Source organism: Coenobita brevimanus, chromosome 49 (genome assembly GCF_032717465.1).
Source record: "Coenobita brevimanus isolate Jiangsu-jjx chromosome 49, ASM3271746v2, whole genome shotgun sequence".
Taxonomy (NCBI): domain Eukaryota; kingdom Metazoa; phylum Arthropoda; class Malacostraca; order Decapoda; family Coenobitidae; genus Coenobita; species Coenobita brevimanus.
The window spans coordinates 2,239,986-2,266,820 of NC_137002.1; the positions used below are offsets into that span (position 1 = coordinate 2,239,986).

General features: G+C 42.7%; 1 protein-coding gene across 1 annotated transcript in view; it reads left to right on the forward strand.

Moving 5' to 3' along the window:
- Positions 1-25,495, forward strand: part of LOC145399454 (uncharacterized) — a 77,723-nt gene extending 52,228 nt beyond the window's left edge. Inside the window, exons 2-14 of the mRNA XM_080272066.1 lie at positions 11,455-12,056; positions 12,330-13,032; positions 14,839-15,075; positions 15,504-15,694; positions 16,700-16,841; positions 17,879-19,096; positions 19,575-19,773; positions 21,101-21,234; positions 21,819-21,954; positions 22,615-22,829; positions 23,406-23,585; positions 24,109-24,377; positions 24,808-25,495. Of these exons, the coding sequence (XP_080128192.1) occupies positions 11,455-12,056; positions 12,330-13,032; positions 14,839-15,075; positions 15,504-15,694; positions 16,700-16,841; positions 17,879-19,096; positions 19,575-19,773; positions 21,101-21,234; positions 21,819-21,954; positions 22,615-22,829; positions 23,406-23,585; positions 24,109-24,377; positions 24,808-25,369 (4,788 nt within the window). The 3' untranslated portion in view covers positions 25,370-25,495. The remainder of the gene's footprint in view (positions 1-11,454; positions 12,057-12,329; positions 13,033-14,838; positions 15,076-15,503; positions 15,695-16,699; positions 16,842-17,878; positions 19,097-19,574; positions 19,774-21,100; positions 21,235-21,818; positions 21,955-22,614; positions 22,830-23,405; positions 23,586-24,108; positions 24,378-24,807) is intronic.
- Positions 25,496-26,835: the final 1,340 nt, after the last annotated feature.

Consider the following 26,835-nt stretch of genomic DNA (forward strand, 5'->3'; position numbering starts at 1 on the left):
AGTTTAGGTTAGATTAGAGCAGATTAGAATAGTTTAGGTTAGATTAGAGCAGATTAGAATAGTTTAGGTTAGATTAGAGCAGATTAGAATAGTTTAGGTTAGATTAGAGCAGATTAGAATAGTTTAGGTTAGATTAGAGCAGATTAGAATAGTTTAGGTTAGATTAGAGCAGATTAGAATAGAGTTTAGGTTAGAGTAGGTTAGAGCTGGTTAGAACAGAGGTTAGGTTAGAGCAGGTTAGAACAGAGGTTAGGTTAGAGCAGGTTAGAACAGAGGTTAGGTTAGAGCAGGTTAGAACAGAGGTTAGGTTAGAGCAGGTTAGCAGGTTAAAACTAAACAGATTTGCTTCATGATATGAGTGGATGGGTGGAGGGAAGTGCCCAGGTTATCCCCTCACCAATAAATAAATAAATAAATAAATAAAGATATACATGAAAAAATTGTTCGATCAGTGTAATGGCTCTCAAGATAAAACGCTTAAGTTTGTTCAGGCTCTTTCAAGTTTCCCCACGTTCATTAGATTCAAGTAAATATATTGCGTGAAAAATAAAAACCTATTAATCTATCTGTGTATCTATCTATTCATGTATGTATGTATGTATGTGGTTTGTGAAATACGCTGTCAGTCTGTCTCTCTGGTATGTGGGTGTGGTTGGAAAGGAATGGGTGGGATGGGCTGGGATGGTGATGATCGGTACCACCACCACCATTATTATTATTATTATTATTATTATCACAGCTATCATTACCACTATTATCGTCACTGTCATTACCATCGTCGTTATTGACTCACCACCACCACCACCAATCTTCCTGCTCCTCCTCCCAATTATCATAATCATCACAACCAATATGACCACCACCACCACCACCACCATCATCCTCATTCTACAATCACCAACATCATCACGATCACCACCACTCCACCATCACCACCATCAACAACAGAACAACTCTTCCTTCTCATCATCACCACATCACTATCAGCATCAGCAATTCTTTCTTCTTCTCCCCTCCTCCTCATCATCACCCCACCATTAACAAAAAAGTTCCCCTCTCCACTCCTTCCTCCTCACCATCATCACTGTCATCTCCTCTAACAACACAGCAACTCCTCTTCCTTCTCATCATCATCATTATCACTGTCATCTCCACTAACAACACAACTCATCTTCTTCCTCCTCCTCCTCCTCATCATCATCATCATCATCATCATCCCCTCAGAGACAAGAAAATGAAAACAGCCAACACTTAAATGCATCTGGACGCTCTACTTCCAGTCTGTTAAATCTCTATCATGTCCATACTCAAGGCTATCTCTCTCTCTCTCTCTCTCTCTCTCTCTCTCTCTCTCTCTCTCTCTCTCTCTCTCGCCATGCACTTCTTCGTGACAAGTATCGTATTCTAGTATTAATTTATTCTTACGACTCAGCATTCGAGAGATGGTAATTTGAGGCCAAATGTAAGTAAAAGGAAATAAGTCCAGGAGGAGGAGGAGGAGGAGGAGGAGGAGGAATATCTCGAGAGCTGAATAACGTCGTCTCGTGGTAGCAACATTTGTGTGTGTGTGTGTGTGTGTGTGTGTGTGTGTGTGTGTGTGTGTGTGTGTGTGTGTGTGCAAGGAAGAAGGAACCAAAGGCCAGTTTAACCCCTTCACCTCGAGAATGTCATCTTGTTTTCCTGGACGATTTTCTTCATTAAAACGCCTTAGTAAAGAAGTGGTTAATTAATGTCATTAGTAGAGGCTAATTAGGGCTATTAATGGGGTTACTTAGGGCTGCATCTAACCCCTCAAAAAATCCCTAAACCTGAATAAAATCGTCTAGAGATGGCAAGAATATATCACAAAAAATGCCAAAATAAAGAGTTAAACTTCCACCAGCTTTCCTTCCACAAATTCGTCCGTGAGAATGAAAAAAAACTAACATTGTGGCTGAGAAAAGGTTAAAAAGAAAAAAATAAATAAATAAACAGGAGTAAATAAACATAATAAAGTTAATAGATATAACCAAAAACAAATTAACAAAAGTAAATAAACAATAAAAATAAAAAGTAAATAATCGAAATAAACAAAAACGGTGTAAATATAAAAATAAATAAGAGTAAACATAACAATAATAAAGTGAACAAAGTAAATAAATAAAAATAAATTATTCACTGTGGCGCTCGAAGGGTAAAAAATATAATACTAATAAATTTAACACTGGAAGGGATATGCGCGGGTAAAATCTGTTCCCAAACTACCAAATTTAGGTTAGACTTCCCTTGACTCTATAGAAAACGGAAGATACCACTCCTGAGACAGTCACAAATACAGGATAGAATTGTACAGTTCTCTCTCTCTCTCTCTCTCTGATTATAAGAAACAACTCTCCTCTCGGCAGCTGTGTGTGTGTGTGTGTGTGTGTGTGTGTGTGTGTGGGTGTGTGTGTGTGTGTGTGAGAGAGAGAGAGAGAGAGAAACACGTCATCAGATTCAAGGGGTTCAATGCTCCTCTCGCCCTATTATTTCTCTTACGAAAAAATCTTATCTATCTTAATTGCGAAAAACTAGACTATTATTTCTTACCTACGAAAAAACTAGACTATTATTTCTTACCTACGAAAAAAAAGACATTTCTCTTACGTACGAAAAAACTGGACTATTATTTCTTACCTACGAAAAAAACAGACTATTATTTCTCTTACCCACGAAAAAACTATACTATAATTTCTTACCTACGAAAAAACTAGACTTATTTCTTGCCTACGAAAAAACTGGAGTATTATTTCTTACCTACGAAAAAAACTGGACTATTATTTCTCTTATCTACGAAAAACAAACAAACTTACTTCTATTACGAAAAAATGAGGAAAAAAACGAGGTAAACAAACTGGTGCGTCTGGAGGTGAAAATGCATCCAGTTAGTCACTTCTTGCCAAACAGACTCGGCCAACTTTCTCTTTCGTCACCCTGGCTTTGGTGGTCTCGGCCTACCTTTTGTTAGTGATTTAATTTTACCTGTTGTTAATTGTAGTAGTAGTAGTAGAAGCAGTAGTAGTAATGATAAACACTTAAAAAAATAGATCATAAAAATACTACTACTACTAATAATGATGATGATGATGATAATAATAATAATAATTAATAATAACAATAACAATAATAATAATACGATAATAATACGGTAATAATAATAATAATAATAATAATAATAATAATAATACGGTAATACTAATAAATAATAATAATAATACCCCGATTTAAACATGATAAACTACAAGATGATAATTACAACACAACAGCAACGCAGAAGACAAAAATGAATAAATAAATAAATAAACAAATAAACAGCTTTCCCACACCAGCAGTCATTTGTTTGTAAATAATTTAATCCCTTCAGTACCTCGACGATTTTTATATCAAATTAATGCTTCCGTCAGACGATTTTATTCAGCTTCAGGGCAGACCTCGTGGTGAAGTGGCAAAAGAAAATGAATAAATGAAATAGAGAACGAAACCACTGTATATATGAAGTTAAATAAAAAAATAGAATAAAAAACGAGATCATTGACTATACTTCTTCCTAACCCTTTCAAGAGGCTTAAGTGTTTTATTATATTATTCTTGCTGCTTCCAGACGATTTTATCCAGCTTGAGAGAGAGAGAGAGAGAGACGGTTTCACTCCGATGGCATTCTGTTCTTCAGGCCCATATTCTCGTCAGTTACGGAAGTTCGCTAACACCTTTCCCTAGGCGATTTATTCTGCTGATTACACCTTACTGCTCAATTCTGCGTTACATAAATCCTTTCATTATCAACATAGCTTGCATAAAAAACGTATAAAAGGATATTAACACCCATATCCTAAAATAAATCGCTAAGGGAGCTTCCGTAACCGATGAGAATAAGAGACATGCCCAAAAATAAATCGAGAAGGAAGAGGTGTTAGGGAACTTCCTTAACCGACGAGAATAAGACAGCAGCGTTTCTTATCCTTTTCCGACCTCAGTATCCCCCTGTAATAAGGTGTCAGTCCAGCAGCCCTTTACATCTGGCTCCTGGCAATACAGTAACTACACTACTGCAGCGATAAAGTGAACTACTGCCTAACTGTTTATTTTATACATTCTCAAAACAAAACAAAAAATCAAGGATGCCAATACTAAGCAAAGCCAATAAGGAAAAAAAATAATGCCGCCTTCTCCAGCACCCCCTAAAATGGATTTCCGCATCCCTTGGGTTGCTAACACCTCAGGTTAAGAAACGCTGCTTCTCTAACCGAGGAGAATACGAACCATACCCAAAAACAAATAGCAAAGGAACAGGTGTTAGGGGGGCGTTTTTAACTGACGAAAATAAGAGCCACATCCAAAAATAAATAGCTACGGAATAGGTATTGGGGGACATCCTTAAAACGAAAACAGAAGCCACACCCAAAAACAAATCGCTAGGGAACAGGTGTTAGAAAGCGTCCTTAACTGACGAGAATGCGAACCACACCCAAAAATAAATCGCTAAGGAAGAGGTGTTACGGAGCTTCCTTAGCCGCCGAGAATATATCTTCATTAACACTTTTACTACAAGACGATTTCCCTTAAGCTGAATAAAATCGTAGAGAGAGAGAGACAGACAGACAGAGTGTGTGTGTGTGTGTGTGTGTGTGTGTGTGTGTGTGTGTACGTCATGGTATTGAGGGGGGGGGTTAAGCGGGGAAGGTCAGGGGGTCAGAGGATCATAAGGTCACGAGTTCGAATTCTGGCCAATAAAATGACCTTGTGGTGTATTATTATTTTTGTTGCTGACCAGGCTTGGGCGGGGTCCACACACACACACACACACACACACACACACACACACACACACACACACACACACACACACACACACACACACACATACACAAACACACAAACACGAGAGAGAGGGGGAAGGGAGAGGGTATTGGGGATAGAAGGAGGAGAGGGAAGAAGGGAGGAGAGAAGAGTGATGGGGAAGGGGGCGATGGTGGAGTGACAGAGGGGGGAGAGAGGGGGGGGAACAGGGAGAGGGGTGAGGGAGGGAGAGGAGAGGAAGCAAGGGAGAGGGAAGGATATAGAGGAAGGGAAAAGCATTGGAGGTGATGGGAGGGGAGGGAAGAAGGGAGGAAGTTGAGGGAGAGAAGAGAGGTAAGGGTAGAGGGGAGGGGGAGGGGAGGGGAAGAGAAAGGGGAAAGGTGACGAGGTTAAGATGTTTCTGAACGAAGGTGGAAGGGGGAGGATAGGGAGTGGGGAGGGGAGAGGGCAGGAGCTTGGAAGGGAGGGGAGGGTGAAGGGAGGGAGAGAGGAAGGGGAGGAGGGAGAGGTGATGACGCGAAGGGAAGAAGAAGAGAGGAGAGGAAGGAGGGGAGAGGGGAAGGGTGATGGTGTGAAGGGAAGAGTAAGAGAGGGAAGGGAAGGAAGGGAGGGTGAAGGGATGACGGCGCGAAAAGGAAGACAGGGAAGGGGAAGGAGAAAGAGAGGGGAGGGGGGAGTGACGACGCTAAGGGATGATGGGGGGAGAGGAGGGATTGGGAGAGATAAGGGGGGAGAAGGATGAGTAAGGGAGAGGAGGGTGAATGAAAATAATAAAAATAACAAGAATAATACTATAATAATAATAATAATAATAATAATAATAATAATAATATAATAATAATAATATAATAATGTGGCAAATCTAAATGAAATCGAGTTTATATCAAGAGGAGTAAAGCTTCTGAACGATAACCCTCCTTGCAGTTATAAAAACGTTTGGCGATGACGATGATTATATAAACAAGACGTCATAGCAGTGGAGAGCCCTTGTATGTATTCAGGATGGACGGTGAGTGTTAGCGCCAAAGTGATGACATGCGGAGGTTTGGGATGCGTACGAGGACTGCTAGGTCTCATGAAAAGCCTGGGCAACACACACACACACACACACACACACACACACACACACACAATAAAAAAATGACATACAAAATAAAAAAATAAAACATGACACACACAAAAAAATAAAATAAATAAATAAACAAACATGCGCAGTGTCCGACAATAGGATAAATGTTTTGGTCGGGGGGAAAGACGCTCCACCTACGGGATGCCAGTGACGTCAGTGGCCACTGCTGTGACGTCATAGGTACTTCAGGGACCATCTTAATCAGCGGCCGGATGTACCGTACAGGATGAATTACGGTGGATTCTTTCTCGTAACTGTGAATTATAATTGCAGAAAAGACGTATAAAACCATCTCGTGTCATTTGCAGGAAAGACGTGTAAAATCCTCGTGTTATTTGCAGGAAAGACGTGTAAAATCTTCGTGTTATCTGCAGGAAAGACGTGTAAAATCTTCGTGTTATCTGCAGGAATGACGTGTAAAATCTTCGTGTTATCTGCAGGAATGACGTGTAAAATCTTCGTGTTATCTGCAGGAAAGACGTGTAAAATCTCGTGTTATTTGCAGGAAAGACGTGCCAATCTTCTCATATTATTTGCAGAAAAGACGTGTAAAATCATCTCGTGTTATTTGCAGGATTGACGTGTAAAATCTCGTGTTATTTACAGCAAAGACGTGTAAAATTCTTCTCGTGTTTCCTGGGTAAATATTTTCTCACGTTTCTTGATCGTTCCTCAAAAAATTGTCTCGTTTTTTGTTTCCTTGATCTTTATTTAAAAAAAAAAAAAGTTATAGTTTTTTCTAAGTCAATTATCTCCTGTCCTCAGTAACAATTTCTCACTTAGTCTTTCGTTAAAACCTATTTGTCTCTAATTATATCTTTTAAAAAACTGTCTTGTTCTTTCCTCAAAACATATTTTAGTTTTAGGGGGAAAATCTAAGTTATTTTTTGTTTCTGAATAGAGGAGGAAATGAAAGTGCAAAAGTTGCCATTTATATTGTTGCTCCTGGAAATAATAATCTGAGAGAGAGAGAGAGAGAGAGAGAGAGAGAGAGAGAGAGAGAGAGAGAGAGAGAGACTGTCGTGACGTACTGTACTGCTCTTCGTACCTCCAGACGATTTTATTCAGCAAAGGGATGGTCTTATAAAGGGATAATTGAAAAAACGATTTTATTCAGCAAAGGAATGGTCTTATAAAGGGATAATTGAAAAGACGATTTTATTCAGCAAAGGGAAGGCGTTGTAAAGGGATCAGTGAAAGGAGACGATTTTATTCAGCAAAGGGAAGGCGTCGTAAAGGGGCCACTGAAAAGAGGATGTTAGCACAGGGAAGGCGTCGTAAAAGGGTAACTGAAGAGACGATTTTATTCAGCAAAGGGAAGGCGTCGTAAAGGGTCCACTGAAAAGACGATTTTATTCAGCAAAGGGAAGCTGTTGTAAAGGGGTAACTGAAAAGACGATTTTATTCAGCAAAGGGAAGCTGTTGTAAAGGGGTAACTGAAAAGACGATTTTATTCAGCAAAGGGAAGATGTGCTGTGAAGGGTAATTGAAAAGACGATTTTATTCAGCAAAGGGAAGCTGTTGAAGGGGGGTCACTGACAACTATAATTAACTTCCTCCAAAACCCGTAATCTCGTCGGGGAAGGAAACTCCCTAACACCTTTTCCTAAACGATTTATTTTCATTAAACCTTACTGTCCTCTTCTGTATGACACAAATCCTTCAATATCGCCACATTCTGCATAAATAACGTACAAAAGGATGGCAACCAGCCATATCCAAAAATCAATCGCTATGGAAGAAGTGCTAGGGAGCTTCTTTAACTGACCTGAATACGAGCCTTGGTGACATTTCTCAACACCTTTTATATAGAGATTTATTCTGTTACACTTTTATAATCTCCTGTATACTAATTATAAATCATTATTGTTGATACAAAGTTTGCATTATTATACACGAAAATAATGAGGTAACATTAAAAATAAATCGCTCAAGAAGAGGTAATACGAAATCTCCCAAACAATTTAGGATACGACCAAATACCCTATCCTCCTATAAATAAATACAATAAAATAAAGTTAAATACAATACCAGGATTTCGTAATACACGGGAGGTCAAGATAAACGGACAATTTTCTACCGGAAGAGGCAGCCGACACCAAGAAGGAAGCCACATATATTCACAGACATACTTAAGAGGGTTTAATTCTCTTCAAAAAATTATGGTTTAATCTCTGCCGTAATTTCGATCTGTTTTTGCTAGACGGGGAGCGAAAGGGCAGTGCTGAATTTTCCACCGTCTATTCTTCTTCCAGCCACTAACGTAAATAAATGAATAAAACAAAGAATTATGGTAAGGGTGTGAATCCAGGCCGCTGCAATGCTGTATCGACCAACTTTCTCCAGGGATGGAAAACTCTGACATTTATCCTCGCGTTGTGGCATTGATCAGTTCCAAACACAATCACCTGAGTCAAACATTACAACACTGGAATCAAGCCCTTGAAAACAAAGGTGCATAAAGATTTTTAAGACATGTACGTTGTGTCTTGGTCTGACGGTGTTCACAGAAAACCAGTGACGTTTTAGAGGTAACCATTCAAAATACATGTCGACTCGGGAAAAGTTTTAGATTTAGGGCAGGCGTCACTTCCTGTATCCTGATTATATATATATATAAAATGCAGATATAAGACGGTGAAAAGAGTAGAATAATTTTACAAAGAACTGTATGCATCAATGACAATAGTACCAAAAACTAACTTTTCATTTGCCACAAGTGAAATACCTGATGTAACACCAGACGAAGTAAACATTTGTCTTAAAAGTATGAAAAGATGGAAGGTCTCAGGAGTAAATGGAATAACAGCAGATTTACTGTAGGATACAGGAGTTGAAGTACAAAACAGGCTCGCCCACTATTTACTCGGTGTATAAAGAAAATTTCCACAACATGGTGTAATACAATCGTTATTATGCTTTACAAGAAAGGCAAAACTTAAACCAAAAACACCAAAGTGCGTCATCAGAACAAGCGAAGAAATTCTTGAAGAAGCTGAGGAGTGCAATACTTGCGGCAAATGCTAAGACTAACGAAAGACCATGTGAGCAAAATAGATTACAATTGGATGGACTTTTGGTGAACATAGAGATCATAAAAAGTAGCTTGCCAATATGTATGAAACGAAGAGAATACAACGAATGCATAATCCCAGCTGACATACGGTTGTGAGACCTGGAAACTGACAAAATCGATGGAAAATCAACTAATTCGTTCTCAAAGAGCAATATTATAGGTCAATCGAGGGAATATCTTTAAGAGAAAGTAAAAAATCAACTTGGGTGGAAGAGCAGACTAGTCATACACATTACAGAAGCTGTAAAAGAACAGAAATGAGGGTGAGCAGGTCATGTAACAAGAAAAAGGGACACCCAATGGAGCAAGAAGCTGACTGACTGGACTCCAAGAGACTGTATGTGTAGCACAAAAAGGTCAGACAGGAGGTGGAAAAATAAGATACAGAAGTTTGCAGGCAAAACGTGGCAGCGATTAACTCAATCAAGGAATTTGTGGAGAAGGTTGGGGAAGGCCTTTTTTCAGCGGCAGACTTGCAATGGTTGAGATTATACAGTACACACACACACACACACACACACACACACACACACATATATATATATATATATATATATATATATATATATATATATATATATATATATATATATAATTAGTTTACTATGTATACGTCTGTATGGTATTCATTTGTGTGTCAGTGTGAGCATTTATTGGACTTGCAGTGTGTGTACAGTATGCTGTTAGTGAGAGAGAGAGAGAGAGAGAGAGAGAGTCAGAGTCAGTGAGCCCTGGTTCCTTACGACTCCTGGCAACCATTATGTAAAGTTACTGCAGTCTCTATGTATGACTTCAGGCGCGCGCGCAAACACACACACACACACACACACACACACGCACGCGGCTATCAAACTTTTAATATGCCACACCGTGAGAGATCAATAGAAGGTTGGGTTTGACAGACAAAGATTAATTATATAGACACATGGTCAATTTATTATCTGTAATACACAAATTATTTAGGGATAATGGAAAATGATGTATGAGGCATGAAAACGGAAAAGTACAGACAGATTTTAAAAAGTCAATATTTATCGTTATTATTTTTCTTTCCGACTGTTTTTCTCCTCACCCTGTTGTTTTTATCCTGTATGGGATGATCTCATGCAGGTTTTCGGCAGCGTGTCCTAAGATATTTAAGCATGTTTTAAGATATTTTTGTTTTTATATACCTAAGTTTGTTTTCAGAAACTTTAGCTTGTTTTTAGACATCAAACTAACCTCATTCGTCTCTGCCCAAGATACCTAAATGCAGGGGACGGGGTGCTTTTGGTGCGGGATGGGCATGGCGAAGCAGTGTCATCTGAATACGCTATTATCCCTTTAGTTTGCTAGATTTGTTGTCGCGCATGATTAAGCAGTGCCATCTGAATATGCTATTACCCTTTCTGGTTTGGTTAGAACTGTCAGGTCTGGCGAAGTAGTGCCATCTGAATACGCTATTATCCCTTTTGGTTTAGTTAGATTTGTTGTTGCGCCTGGAGAAGTAGTACCTTGTTAAGATTTGTTGTTGCGCCTCGCGAAAGTGCCATTTGAATACGCTTTTATCCTCGTTGGTATTTTTAAGAGGATGTATGATATCTAAATACAAGTTTCCGACAATTTTAATATCAAATCAACTCACGCAAGACAAAACCATGCCGTAAAGAGAATACTGACCCCAAAATAATTAAAGACAAATGTTCTTTTCGCTATATTTTCCTTCTGCTTTCCAACTTCTGCATTTGAGTTCATATCCTGCAGTCTCCAGTTTCCTTCTGGCTCTGTGCTCCACCCCCCCCTTTGTCCGCCAGTCTGTTTCGGTTTTATCTGCCTGTTTCCCCTTCGTTCTGTCTGTCTACATTCCGCTTTGTCTGTCTCTGCTGTTATCTCTCTCTCCCTCTCTCTCTCTCAGCAATGTTTCAAATTCCGTGGACGAAATATGGTCGAAAGAAAAAAACTGTCTTCCCATTAAAAAAAAAAAAATGATCATGAACCAATTTTCATTTTTTAAACTAATTTCAAATTTACTAAACCATTCACTCCAAGAATGCACTTTATTTCTCACGCTTCCTGTCACCAGATGATTTTTATTCAAGTAGAGGTCTTTTCGATATATATATACATACAAACACACACACACACACACACACACACACACACACACACACACACACACATATATATAATTCCCTTTCTCCTTTTTAATGTTCTCCCTTTCATACCCGTTTCGCTTACTTTTATTACTGCCTCGATGTTTTCATTTTTTTCATCCTTTTGTTGAGAGAGAGAGAGAGAGAGAGAGAGGAAAGGAGGTCTCCAATAATTTTTCCTATGGTTAAATTAATCTTTTTTAATAATATATTTGTTCATTCTTTTTATGTAATTTTCTTCGTTTTGTTTATTTGTCTTTAGTTGTGTTATTTTTCTTTTTAATTTCTCGTCTTGTTTTCAGGAGGTGATGCCGGAGGAGACACTGGAGCCGACAGGGAGTGAGTTGCCCCCCCTCCTCCCCCCCACCCCTCGGCTGGTGAATGGCCATCCCCCCCTCCCCCTCCTCACCATCCCGACGCCCCTACCCACCTGCGGGGAGGGGGAGAAGGGGGGGAAGGGGGAGACTCCGGAGGGGACGCTCAAATGCAATGGTGAGGTAACGGGAGGCGGTGACGAATTAAAAGGAGTCGGGGTAGAACAGACCAGCAGAACAAAAGACCTGTTAAGTTTGTCCGGGGAGTTTGAAGGCACGGAGGCAACAGGAACTAACAGAACAGACCTGTTAAAATTCTCTGAGGAGTCTGAAGGAGTAGGGGTAACGGAAGCCAACAGAAAATCGGACCTGTCAAACTTCACCGAATTTCAAGATGTAGACGAGACCGACAAATCAGAGGACCCGTCAAACATCGAAGCCCGAAATATGAACGTGGTGCTGCCCCCACTGTGGAGGGGTGAATGTGAGCAGCGACCCCCACAGCAGTGCCTGGTGAACGGGGCGATGGGTGAGACAGTGGACTTTGTGGTGGAGGAGGAGGGAAGGGTGGAAGCTGAAGAAGCCAGAAGGCAAGAGGTGGAGAGACATGTAGCAGGAGGAAGCGAGGGAACGAGACCAATTGGGGAATGGAGCGAGAGAGGAAAAGACGAAGGTGGAACTGAGAAGGGGAGAAATGAGGACTGTACAAGTGTGAGTGGAGTTATGGAAAGAGGGAGTGAGACAGAAAGACATGAGGAAGGAGAGCCAGATGGTGGTATATCTGAGGAGAGAGGTCAAGGAGTACATGAGGCACAAAATATGAGCGAACATTCTGCAACCTCAGTTAACCAAACACCTTTCAGTGCCTCAGGGAGAAGCTTATTCACACTTGGTGAAAGTGAGGAAGCTGAAGATGACGAACTATTTAATCCTGAAAGAGACTGGCCGAGCTCTGCCACTGCCCCATCCCAACAGCCAGATCCGCAGGAGCTTTACCAACCCAAGTGTGAGCCAAATCCCTTTCATTTTAACCTGAGTGGGGCAATAGTGAACGTCGAAAACGAGTCTTCAGTACACTTTGGACCGAAATCCGTTTATGAGATTCCGTCAAGACCCTCTCCTCCCACCCCGGATGTGAGCGTCACTCAGGGGGAAGGACCTGCACAGCGAGTGGGGAGTGACTTGGGTAAAGATACGCTGAACAGTGGTAACAACATCCACATCAACATCCACACCCCACCCGTCGCACCCATGACACCCCAGGCGTATCCAATAACACCACAATTCACCTTGCACAGTCCCGCATCCCACACCATGTCAGACCCCGTGTTTACCACCTCCCCGGCCCCTACCCCCGTCCCACGTCCAGGTCCTCGCCCCGCCTCACAGCTCCCCCAACAACAACAGCAGCAGCAGCAGCCCCAGTCACATCTCGCCAGGGGCATGAACACCCTGGGCATGCCCCCCACACCTACTGGGAGTGGGATCAGCCTGGGGTCTGGCGCAAGGATGGTGTTCGGCACGCAGATTGTCATAAACCATCCACCTTGTTCCAAAGATCATCAGGTATGGCTGTATCATCCACCTCCACCTGGGAGAGATCCTTACCTAATGACTCTTAAAACCCAGCTTTTGTACAATCCTCATTCTGTTTCCTAGTTTCTGGCTGCTTTCCATATTATGCTGTAGTCTGTCCACCTAAACTTGGTCAAGTGTTCCATTCCTGTGCATCTTATTCTTCATACCTCAGTGGCAGAACAAGACAGTACTATGGCTCTACATCCTTTTCAGAGCATTTGTGACTATGTACTGTCCACCTAAACTTGGGAGATGCTGACGTCCTCTTCCAGCTTATTTACTGTAGATCAGTGGCATAATACGACTCGTACACATTGGTGCTACGTCCTTTCCATGGCGTTTCTTTACGACTAGCCTCATATTCTATTATCAGTTGTTATTAATTGCTTGTTACAACTCAGCATTCAAGATGGACAGACAGCGGGTTTGGTCAAGTTAAAGATGTCAGGGTATTGTTGTTATGCCTACTTTGCAAACCATACTGGATATTTGTGTAATCACTGACCCATCCTTTCTATAATTTTTTTCCCGATGCAATCCATATCTTACCCTCGTGCAATCCACACTAGTTCTCTGCGCAATCACCTGTTTATTCAAAAGTTAAATCAATTCGCACTTGAAAGGTCTCGGGTTCGATTCCTAAGCACGCCATGGGACCTGTTTTAACTATACTCCGTTTTTTTTATTAAGGCGAAGATGCACTTGACAGGTTGATGATGATTGGCTGAATGCAACATGTCCAAAAAATACTTACTAACCCAAATTTCCCCCTCAGATATTTGTTGTCAGTTAATAATGCTAGATTATGAAGTACTGTTGCATTCAGCTAATAATCACCAATCTGTCAAGTGCATCTTCGCCTCGATAAAAAAAAAAAAAAAAAAAAAAAAAAAAAAACTAGTATAGACCTGAAATAGGGACCGAAACTGAAAAAATGACGGTTGTGTTTCGTGGTCAGAGGGATAATTACAACCTGGCAGAACATAAATGTCTGTCATAACCCTTTCGCCTCCTAATATGTTATTAAATTCAGGCAACCACAAGACGATTTTATTCAACTGAGGGGCAGTCAAGGTGTGGGGTGAAAACACTCTCGATTAATATTTGGACTGCTTAAACATTCCCACACTTGAATAAAATGATCGAAGTTAAGCCTGGAATTTTATAGCAAAGAGAGTTCATGACCCTACTGCTATCTCGTGCATTACCCCTCCTACCCATTCCACCTCCCCCTCGGCAATTTCACATTTCCCCTCCTACCTCTTCCATTTCCTCTATTGCAATCTCGTGTATTTCCTTTCCTACCTCTTCCATTTCCCCTCCTGCAATCTCACATTTCCTCTTCTACCTCTTCCATTTCCCCTCCTGCAATCTCACATTTCCCCTCCCACCTCTTCCATTTCCCCTCCTGCAATCTCACATTTCCTCTCCCATTTTCCTTCCTACAATCTCACATTTCCTCTCCTATCTCTTCCATTTCCCCTCCCACAATCTCACCTTTCCCCTCCTACCCATTCAATCTCCCCTTCTGCAATCTCACATTGCCCCTCCTATCTCTTCCATTTCCCCCTCTGCAATCTCACATTTACTCTCCTGCCTCTTCCATTTCCCCTCTGCAGTCTCACATTTTCTCTCCTACCTCTTCCATTTCCCCCTCTGCAGTCTCACATTTCCTCTCCTGCCTCTTCCATTTTCCCTCTGCAGTCTCACATTTTCTCTCCTACCTCTTCCATTTCTCCTTCTACCTCTTCCACTTCCCCTATGGTAATCTCATCTTTCCCCTCACCCACCCAGGCCTCCGTCGAAAACCACCCAACGCCCCTGGAAAACCTACTGACGGAGGTGCGGGAGAAGCTATCGACGGTGTACATCAGGCAGACCCGCACGTCCTTCCTGCCGTGGTTGAAGGGGCACCAGGTAATCCCTATGACAGACTTCTATACCAACTCGAGGATCCTGGCTGTCGATAAACAAGGACGGCAGACTCGAACCTCCGTGAACCTCGTACGAGACCTGATGGAAGAGGATGAGGTGAGTGGATGCGGGGCTGAGTGGATGGGTGGACTGAGCGGTGACGTGCAGATGGATGGATGGATGGATGACACAAAGGAGTGGATGGACGGGTGGGTTGGTGGAGAGGCGACATATTGGGATGGAGTATAGGAGAGAGGTGACATGCAGGGCTGGATGGATGGAAAGCGACACGTTCAGATGGTAGGGTGAGTGGCATGAGAGGTGACATGATGGGATAGATGGACGGAAGGGTGAGTGGATAGGCGACATGCTGGGGTGGATGGGTAAAGGGAGCCAATTTTTCTCCAATATACAACTTCGTTCCTTATTTACACACCCCTCCAAATTACACATCCCCCACCCCTTCAAACTACACATCCCCTCACCCCTCCAAATCACATATCCCCCACCCCTCCAGATTTCTAAGTCCCCTTCACTGCCCACAGACGCAGTATCTAGTGGAGGGCGAACCAGGGATGGGAAAAACTCTGCTGGCCCTCAAACTAGCCATCGACTGGGCCAACAAGGAGAGTCTCCAGAAGTTTAAGTTTGTGTTCCTTATCTTCCTCCGTGACTTCAAGGGCAGCCTCGAGACCTACGTCAAGGAGGAGCTGCTGCCATCACACTTCGAGGAAAAGTGAGTGAGAGTGGAAGAATTACATGACCACTGTTACCATCATCATATCCAAATCTGATCCCCACCAACTTAATCGCCATCATCCAAACCCTCATCTGTGTTTAGAACTGGAAAGAGGAACAGTTTGTACCGTATTAAGTCCACTAAAGACCCGTACCTTATCCATGACGAGAGAGTGTTGGCTACGATTAACCTTCTCCATGATGGTGAAGTACGAATAGAGCAAGGATGTCTACAGTATAGGGAGAGTAGTGCCTGTGAAAGGGTGTTGTAATAAATGTTTGTATATTTCACAAAACCGTGTGCTCGTGTATTAAGGAAGCTCCCTAGTACATTCTCCTTACCAGTCTATTACTGCACACGACACGTTAATATTATTTTGTATGCTACGTATACAGTCTATGTTGATTAAAAAAAAAAAAAGAGAGAGAGAGAGAGAGAGAGAGAACACAAAAAAGTAGGTTGTAATATGCTAAATAAATCGTTAAGGAAAAGGCGCTACGGAGTTTCCTTAGTCGACAAATATACAGGTCCCCCCAAAAAAAAACACACACACGAGATAACACAAAAAAGTAGGTTGTAATATGCTAAATAAATCGTTAAGGAAAAGGCGCTACGGAGTTTCCTTAGTCGACAAAAATACGGGCCAAAATCTGCGTATGCCACTGGTTTAAGCAAGAGGGTGGAAATACAAGCAAACATAAAAAGGAACTCACTACTACCATCTACTTTAACTGTGCTCCACGGCTTGGGTTTCGAATCTTAATCACGGGGAGAACACACGACAGGACGCGAACACACCCAATGTCGTTCCCATCATCATCATCATCGAGCAGGAGTGGACGAAAAATGATAATGAATGAAAGGCAACTGGAGCTGTGCATGTGAAAACTGACGCGGTGTAACGACTGTGTGTGTGTGTGTGTGTGTGTGTGTGTGTGTTACCCGTCCTGTGTAAATAAAACCGTTTGGTGGCTGAGAGTTAAACTATTTCCATTACTTCAGATTCCGTCAAGTGTGGCAGTACTGCAAGGAGAACGAAGACGAGGTGTTATTTATATTGGACGGCTATGATGAGTTGGAGCGAGACTACGAAGGCGATATCAAGAAACTGCTACACAAACACCAGGATTTCCAGAACAGCAAGGTGGATATCCGAGAATTCCATCACACCAGACTGACAGATGAGCAAGTTTTAGTACAGATAGATCGGGATTAATATTTACGCTACGATGCTTTACTTGTTGCTTGATTTTTGCTGTTTTCAGATGATTTAATTTAGCTTACAAGAGGCTCTTCGAACTGGAGGGGTTAGATAAAGCCTTCATTTGCTCCTTCACTATTAGATTTTCTTCAGAGGTTGAATGAAATCGTCTGGCAGTAGATTTATTGATGCAAAAATACGTCATTCATCCGTAAAAAAATAAAAAAATGCTAGAGTATTACAAGACTTACTTAGCCAAATACCCTAATCCCAAAAGAGGTGGCCACAAACAAATCACCTACATGTCACCAAGTGCTCCACCATCAGGCTACCCTTTCCCTAACTCTCACCACACGCATTCATATACTGTATCTCTGCAACCCATCCCTCCACCTCATCCTCAGTCTCCCCCTCAACCTATCCCTCTCCACCTCACTCACATAGACTCTCTTGGTCAATATCTCATTCTCTGTTCTATTACATGGCCAAACCATTTCTAAGAACTTCTAACACCTTTCAAGGACATCCACATCAACACCACAACGTTCCCGAATTTCCTCGTTTGTTTCTCCATGTAACCCATTTCTCTCTCTCTCTCTCTCTCTCTCTCTCTCTCTCTCTCTCTCTCTCTCTCTCTCTCTCACTACTATAACAAATCTGATTCGATCACATCAGTCCTGAGTGACAGCTCTTATTATTTAACATTATCAATTGAAAATAAGCATCAACTAAAACATAATATCCTCCTACAAGGCTGAAAAATTAATCTACATTTTAACGCTTACAATTTTATAATTAAGTGATCAAGGGAAGCTGTGCATTAACATCCTAAAAGTCTATTTTAAGATTTTTTTAAAACTCATGTAAATGTAACAAGGAATGTGAAAGTTAATCCTTGGACTCTATTACGCCTCAGGTTCGGAAGGAGTATGTTGCAGTTATTGGTCTTATTTCTTTAAACAATTTCCTTTTTCCAACAGGTGGTGGTGACGGCGAGACCCGGTGTGCTGAAAACCATTGCTCAGAGGACGGTGGTGAAGGGGTTCAGTGAGGAGCAGATGTTTGAGTTCATCACCAAGTACTTCAAACTGGTCAACGAGGACGAGAATGGCAGAAACCTAAACAGAATAATTGAAAAGGATGACAAATACAAGAAACTGGCTAAGCGCCCCCTGTTCTGTGTGCTGCTGTGTATGTTGTATGGGGCGGATGGTGTGTCGAAAGCCAAACTGCCCCAGAAGCTGTCCGACATGATGTTCAAAATTATGTTATGTCTGATCAAGTGGAACATCAAAAAGGGAGGCAACGTGGATGAGAATACGGAGGACTTCCCACCCATGTACGGGGAACTGTTTTTAAGCTTTGGGAAGCTGTGTCTCCAGGCTCTGAAGACGGAAAAGACACGATTCAGCAAGAAGGAGATTGAAAGCATTGAAAACTACAAACTGCTCTTGCATTTGGGCTTCCTCTCCAATGACAGTGACAATGATGTTCTAGGTCCTAAGAAATTCTGGAAGCCCGTGCACAAGATATTCCTGGAATATCTGGCAGGGCTCTACATGGCTAGTCATATAGAGCAGGATCGGCGTGACTGTCGGGAATGCCGGGAATTCTCTAAGGTCTATCGGCACGAACACGTCCTCAAGTTCGTGGTAGGGATTCTGGGTAAACGTGCCTACTTGGCTCTCGACGGCCGCAAACATCAAGAGCTGCTGCAGATGAAGGACCAGGAGTTACTTACGCTGCTGAGGGAGACAGAGCTCACTAGGGAGAACTGTCGTGCTGTGGCTAAACTCCTTGATCGACGCAACGCCATCATCTACACAAGTGAGGTGGACTTCGAAGGGTGGAGTTATATTTTAGCTCAAAACTTCAAGAGGCTTAAAACGCTGGAGATTGTATGGCGTATTAAGAGCAACAACCCAGACCAAGAGAGTTCCTTTAACGAGGCCAGTCCGCAGCTCTACTCAGACTTCTTCAACGCCCTGAGGTCCAACACAAGCATTACCAAGATCAGCATCAGGGCGACTCAAGATGGAGAGCCTTTCTCGGACAAGAAGATCGAACTCTTTTTCACTCATCTCCAGCGGATCTTGAACAAGGAGAATCTGCGCGAGTTGGAAATCAAGGAACTGAAAATGAGGGTGTCAGAGCATTTAAGGAAGGCTATTGAGGGTGCCACCTGCAATATGGATAAGGTAAAACTGAAAGACTGAATACTTTGTTCTGTTCTTACAAGAGATTTTTTTTTTTTTTACAGCATACATTTCTCCTAGGTGATCAAAACCGTCAGGTGCTGGCCAGAATATAAGTTCATTTATACTATTACGGTAGAAAGGGTATAGAGACCACCTACGGTAAATGGGATCTGGAGACTGCCTTCGACCCTTACAGTACATGCTCTCTCTCTCTCTCTCTCCAGTGTAAAAAAGGAAAAATGGCAGACGAAACAATTTTCCCTCAATTAATTACGCTTAGCTGACTTCTCATATTCAAGCCATTACCTTTCGAAGGTCTACTACATGCATCACTGTCCGCAAACCAAGTGTCTTCTCCCAGGCCCTTAAACATACCTGTCTCTTCACTCAAAAACCAACCTCTTCCAAGTACCCAAACATAAATTACTTCAACTGTTAACTAATCCTACTTTCTCTATCTATCTTTTCCCACAAACAGAAGGCCTTGGAGGCACTAGAAATCCTGCGGCTGGACATGTACCTGCGTGACGAGGACCTGGGCGTTGTGTGTGACCGCCTGCGACGCTGTGCCACCAACCTCAAGGAACTGCAGCTGACGGGCCTCGAACACGGCCACACTGGCTTCAAGAGCCTCGTTGAACTGTTGAAGAAGAGCAAGAACCTCCACAAGTTGTGCTGTGAGTACTGTGTTCATTCACAGTATTCAACCTAAAATGCGTGAAAAAGAATCATGTGGCAAAATACAGTATACAGAAAAGTCTGGCCCTCATGCATAGTTATGGCCGTGTTCGTATTACTTCTTGAGTTTTGCTCAAATGGTTCCCTTCACCGATCTTCAAAATTTTAATTATGCTTCTGTTTTCACTGAATTTGAAAGTATATTTTTTATTTATTCAGTCTGCAATGCACTTGGATTTTATTCTGAGCAATGTCAGCTACTATATATCATTCTATAACAAGGAAAGCATCGGCATTCTTGGAGCTGAAAATAACTTTCACAGTACGGCCACATCGGACGCGACGAGCGGGGACACTTGAGCGGGGAGGAATGAGGCGACAAGATAATGCTCACTAAATCCTATGTAGGTGGCCATACTGAATGGGCGGGGAGGTTTGCTGCTACGCTCACCCTCCACACTCGTCGCTACGCAATGCAGCATGTTCCAAAATATAGCGCAGTGCTTAGCGACACCCCTAGGCTTGATAGTTTGGACAATGACATGTCTGCACCGTTGAACAGCTTCTGACTACCTGTCACGCGTGCGAGGTTGCAACTTCCTATTTGGACAGGCATCACATTGACGCTCACCTCACCGCTCATCACTCGACGCAACCTCACCGTTCATTGCGACTGGTGTGACCGTACCATTAGGAACCCTTTCAGTACTCAGCTTCCATCTGTCGTCTGACATTACCTGGAATTAAACTGCTAAGTGCACTGGCTGATTGAAGGGGGGAGGGGGCTTCAGTAAATCAGCCCCCCCTCCCCCTCCATGTGCGTCATTTTTTTTTTCAGTAAGTATACAAAATCATTAAAGTAACAGAACAATATATTCGAAAATTCCTCATAATATGAATCTGGCCCAGCTGGCAAAATTGCAGTTTATACTTGAAAAATATACTATAATAATCCGCATATTTTTTGTCTGAAAATGTATATAGTTATTTGTTATAAAATCAATTTTAAATGCAACATCTTTATCAGTGGATGGAATATGGAAAAATGTTGTTAGGAGAAGAAAACTATTGTCATTAATATTAATAAAATAAATGGCGACCTCGTGCTGAAGGAGTTAACATGAATGAGTACTTGTAGGAGAGGGATGTTACTGTGATGTTAGTCTTACACACTGCAAATATACTGCTGGCAAAGTGTGTCAGGTCATGTTGCAAAGTGAACTGAGCAGCTGGTGCGTGTAGCAGTGGGTGAAGGTCAAGAGTTTCAAAACCGAGTGAAAATCCAGGTATAAAAACACCTTCCCTCATCTTTTTATCACCCCACAGTGTCGATGAACAAGGAAAGCCTGACCAAAGTGTTTATGACGAAGGAGAACCTGACGCCCTCTGACATGCACACTGGCCACGTACAGATGCCACGCCACGCCACACAGCGCAGCAAAGACGCCTTCAGGAGGCAGGTGGGTCATAGGTTTAACTCTCTCTCTCTCTCTCTCTCTCTCTCTCTCTCTTTCTCTCTCTCTCAATTTATCCTTAAACCTCAGAGGATCATTTATCGTTTATACTCTAGTTAATGTCAGACGATTTTGCTCGCCACTGTGAAATCTCTGACGGTGTAAACGTTATATCTTTCGCTGCTATGGACTCACCTAGTTATTCTTTATAGGATGATTCACACTGTTCATCAGAGAGAAAACAAGGCACTCAAAGGAAATGTTTAGGGGAAAAAAAAAAAGTGAAGTGTTACATTTCTAAACATTATTATAGAGGTATGGAAATAAATCTTTATGTCCTTTTTTCAATTGCTTTATATTGTTATAACACTTCACTTAACTTATATACTCCGGCAACACTCTGAGTGCAGCATTAAGATACTCTGCATTACCAAGCACAACGAAACACAAGTTGAATTATCAAACACGCTGTTTCATCAGAGGTGGATGAAACGAGCTTGTGACGCTATTTAACTAATTTATGGACAATTTAAAATCGTGCTAATATAGTACATGATGGTACACGCTTCCATACATTCTCTCTCCCCCAGGAACCAGAACAGAGGAGCCAGCGAGTGTCACCCCTGCAGGACCCCACTCGAGAGCTGAGTTATCTGTTCCACGACCACCTGCACACAGGAGTCCGTCACTCCCCGAAACTACGCTGCTTCTACTTCATTAGCGGAGGTGCATGTCTTATTTGCCCCCCCCCTCCCCCTCTCTCTCTCTCTCAATGTCCTCTTGCTGACTAGAGTCCATAAATGATCTACAGCATTTGTGCAGGCATGTGTCACTCTCGGCTTACCTCAGCATTCCCACCACCTGTCTAACCCAGGAAGACCTCACTTCTTTGACACTTCTATCTTCGACCCATCCCACCAGGCACAGAGATTGAACTACCTCAAGAGACTTTGTTGCACCTCTTCCCTAGCGATGTATTTTGCATGTTACACCTTAAAGCTCTCTTGTACGGTATTTTAATAGGGACACAGGCTGGATTGCTAAAAAAAAAAGTGATGCTGACATGTAAGATGTATAATATTTTGCTACAGAAAAGATTATTATTATTTTTTTTTTTATGGCACTGAGCACACGACCCTTCTCGAACTCAGTATCAGATTCTTCTTCAATCTTGCGTTCATCTCCCAACTACTTCAATCTTGTGTTCATCCCCCAACTACTACAATCTTGCGTTCATCCCCCAACTACTACAATCTTGCGTTCATCCCCCAACTACTACAATCTTGCGTTCATCCCCCAACTACTTCAATCTTGCGTCATCTCCCCAACTACTTCAATCTTGCGTTCACCCCCCCAACAACTTCAACCTGGCGTTCATCCCCCCAGGCGGCGAGACCCGGCTACCACTGCCCCTGTGTGTAAGCAATCAGCATCACTCGGTCTTCCACACGCTCTTTTCTGCCCTGCCCGAGAGCTGCATCCGGAGCCTCACCCTCGACTACCCCTGCCTCTACCTTAGCACTCTTGATCTGGTGTGTCTTGGGGATGCCATACGACGCGCACGACACCTCACCACTCTCAAGCTGCTGGAACTCAAGACGGTGGGTTTTAGATGGTTGAAGATTCCTTAGAAAAGCTCCTATGTGGCTATCATTGTTTCGTTCTACTCTTACTGTCCTTCATTAACCCTAAACGGTGGCCTTTTAACTACATACCTTACTTAATGAATATATTATTGCTTTATGATACGGCAAACACCAAACCAAGCTCACAGTTTTAAACTTAAGACGGGGTTTTGGATGGCTGAATATTCCATTGAGAATTTTACTCGACTGTTACTGTTTTCTACTGTGCTAATTTTACAGTGAAGTGGAGCTAGGATTCCGGGGGCTTGCATTACGTGAGTGAATGTATGGCCCATTACAATGGCTATACTGATTACTACTTTTACAACCACTATTACTACCTCCTTACTACTGTAGCGAGTTCCAGTTATCCAGTCCCTCTCAAGCCAAACCTCTTAACATTCTTCCTGATTCAAACGATCTATATAGGCTACAATTCAACTTATTTAGTTTTAGGTATTTTCTATCTTTAATTCCATTTTTCTGACGACATTCCTTTCCCACCAGGCTGAGAGTAATTCCATTTTTCTTAAGACATTCCTTCCCCACCAGGCTGAGAGTTACATGCCGGTGCTACTCGGCCTGGGTCAGTCACAGTCGCTCAAGACGGTGAAGCTGGAGTCCCACCATGTTGTGATCACGGACACCGCCTTCCAGTTGGCTTGCAAGGCTCTCAGGCACAACACTGCCCTTCGCACCCTCTCGCTTGCACACTGGGAATTCAACTTGCAGGTATGTTCTGCTTGAATTATACCGTACCTCACCCTTCCCTTATCTAATTCTACCTCTACCTCCCCCTGCACCATTTCGCCTCTCCATTCTTCTACCTCACCCTTTTACCATTTCATTGCTCCCTCCCTCCATCTCATCTACCTCACCCTGTACCTTTTCACCTCCCCCTGCACCATTTCGCCTCTCCCTTCTGCTACCTCACCCTTGTACCACTTCATTGCTCCCTTCCTCCATCTCATCTACCTCACCCTGTACCTTTTCACCTCCCCCTTTCTCCACCATTTCGCCTCTCCCTTCTTGTACCATTTCTTAGCTCTCTTCCTCTTTCACATCTACCTCACCCTGTACCTTTTCACCTCTCCCTTCCTCCACCTCATTCATCCACTCCATAACAAAGCCATGACCTCATATTAGCCTATATATGCAATCATCTGAGCTACTACAGAGCCATACAAATCAACTCAGACACCTATATTAACTACCTCCTTCTGCCTCTGATTAACCTCTACCTCAACTACTTCAGGACAAAGCGTTGGCTACACAGTACCTCCACGACCTCCTGAGTTCGTGGAAAGTGGTGGAACTCAATCTCAGCAACTGCACCATTGACGTGAGTGGAGGCCTCTCCACAGCACCCACCCTCCTCCCACCCATCATCCCGCCCATCCCCGCCCCCGTCCAGCACTGGCCTAACATCAAGACCCTGCGGCTATCCGAGGTCAAGGTCAAGGACACACCCGGATTCCTCTGTAGGGGTCACCTCCTACTGCCTGTCCTCAGGAGCTTCCCAAAGTGAGTGGTGTGTGTGTGTGTGTGTGTGTGTGTGTGTGTGTGTGTGTGTGAGAGAGAGAGAGAGAGAGAGAGGGGGGGGGAGAGGTGAATGAATAAACTGACACACTGATATAAGAAATACTGGTACTAAATAAACATTCATGACCTTCTGTAACCAAGCCCTTGACTGCTGTAGCCACACGAACTTAATCTTAAGCACTTACAATATGTATTGTCGTATCATATCGTTTACAATCGCTCCAACGCGCTAGCATACGTCTGTCTTGGTCATCTAGTAGCAGCTCTCCACACTGCTCGATCCTGTGACCTCGTCCCAGGTCATTTTCACCTAAATGGACCGCATCTGTTATCTTCAACCATAGGTACAACATCTATCCCACACAGTATCTAGATTATTATTGTAACTAACTTTGCCTCTCCATTATTTCAGTCTCACAAACCTGGATCTCTCAGCCTCCCACTCCCAACCCACCACCCTGGACGACAACGCAGGCCGCATGTTCTTTAAGCTTCTAGGCACCAATTTCAAGAAGCTGCAGGAACTCACGCTGGGCAACTGGGAGTTCAAATTTGAGCATTACGAGCAGACGTGTGTACAGATAGGGAACATGGTGAGGTCGTGCAGTGATCTGAAAGTCCTCGTGCTGGATAAAGTCAGTGAGGTGCGGTCTGGGCCATCTCTGCTCACCCCCTGCCGGATCACCTTCCTGCACCAGCTGGTAAATAATCTTCCACGACTGGCTGAGCTTTCCCTCTGCTACTATCGAATCGGCCGTGACGAGCTGTCCCGTGATATGGCCTCCTGCCTCGGCGCCTGCTTCCATGATCACTGGACCTCCCCGGCCAAATTCAAGCTCAAGTTTTTCAGGCTGTCAGCGGACGTGGAGGCGGCACTACACGAAGCGCTCAAGAAAGAAAACGTGGATGTGGTTGTGAGTCAGGGGTACCCACTCATCTTCACCGTCAGACGGGGTTACTTCCTGCGGACGTGAAAATTCCGGGCGGTAGTGTCGTACCCTGCCCACTGAAGTGCCTTAACCCCCTCAGTGCCATGACGTCCTTTTTATTCCCGCTACCAACAGATGATTTTGTTCAGTGTCACCTCTCACAGTTAAGGACAAAGATTAATTGTCTCTAACCCTGCTATTGCAATGAAGGGCTTAGAGCAACTGTTTCTCACTCTTCTGACCCTATCCATACATTATCCAATAGTGAAGGGCTAAAGTAAAATGTTTGAAAGCCCCTAATCGGGTTTAAATAATTCTGAACAAGATCGTTTGGAGATAGTCAGAGTGAAATATATATAACGGGACGTCATCGTAGAGAAGGGGTTGAGTGGTGTCCCCAGGTCCTTTCCATGTTGTCTTCACTTCCGCTTTTTTGTTTTGTCTTCATCTCCACAACGTTTTTCTTCGACTTCAGTCCAGTTTTTGTTCGTTGAGTCTCTTATACGAGTAATTATTACCGTCATATATACTGCAGCTTTTGTCCTCTACACGACTGATTCTACACTTCGTTTCTGCTTTCTATATTTTCTTCCTCCTGGCTAAGATGTTACCTCGTCTCCAATATGCTTTGTAACGTGATGTCCTAACACCGTATCCACTGTTTTCTTTATTTCCATAACTAGTTTGTTTTCATAGGTTTTTTGTTTTCGTGTCCGCTAATGCTTCTAGTCTTGATCACCACTGCGCTGCTTCACTACGCTGTCTTTACCTCCATTACGGTTGGGTCTTCATTACCACTGCATGGTTTCACTACACTGTCTTCATTTCCAGTAACATTCAGCTTCATCCACAGTTCCTGCACCTTCCTTTTCACAAACATTTATTTCCCTTCCATTTTAAAAAGTTCTTCCTCAAGTTGGTCTCATTAACCCTACCACCTTCCTTTTAACTCCGAGCTTTCCTCTCCTGTAACTCTCTTTCCGAGTCTAACTAACCACTTCTTCGTATTTTCCCCTCTGTACACAGCTAGTTTCTCTTACTCATATTTTCCTCAACTGTATTTCTACTTCTTCTTCTAATTCTCCTCTACTTTCCTCTTTCTTCCTCATTCAAAGCCTTTCTTTCATTTTTCCTCTATAATTCTTTCTCTCATCACTCAGTTCTCATCTTACCTCTTCTTTGTATTTCCCCCCCTGTACTCATAAAATTTCTCCTGTTTGTCTTTTCTTCCTCTGTAATTCTACCTTTTCATCTAAATCTACTCTGTTTGCCTCTCTCTTCCTCATTCAGTCCCTTTCTCCCATCTTTGTCTCATCACTCAGTCTCATCTTATTCACGTCTTCGCTGTATTTTCCCTCCTCTGTACTCATCTAATTCCTCCTACTTATCTTTTTCTCATTTTTCTAACTCTTCCTCTAATCCTCCTCTGTTTTACTCTCCTCCTCATTCAAAGCATTTCTTCCACTTACTTTCCTCTCCAGTTCTTTTTCTCCTCCTCATTCAAAGCATTT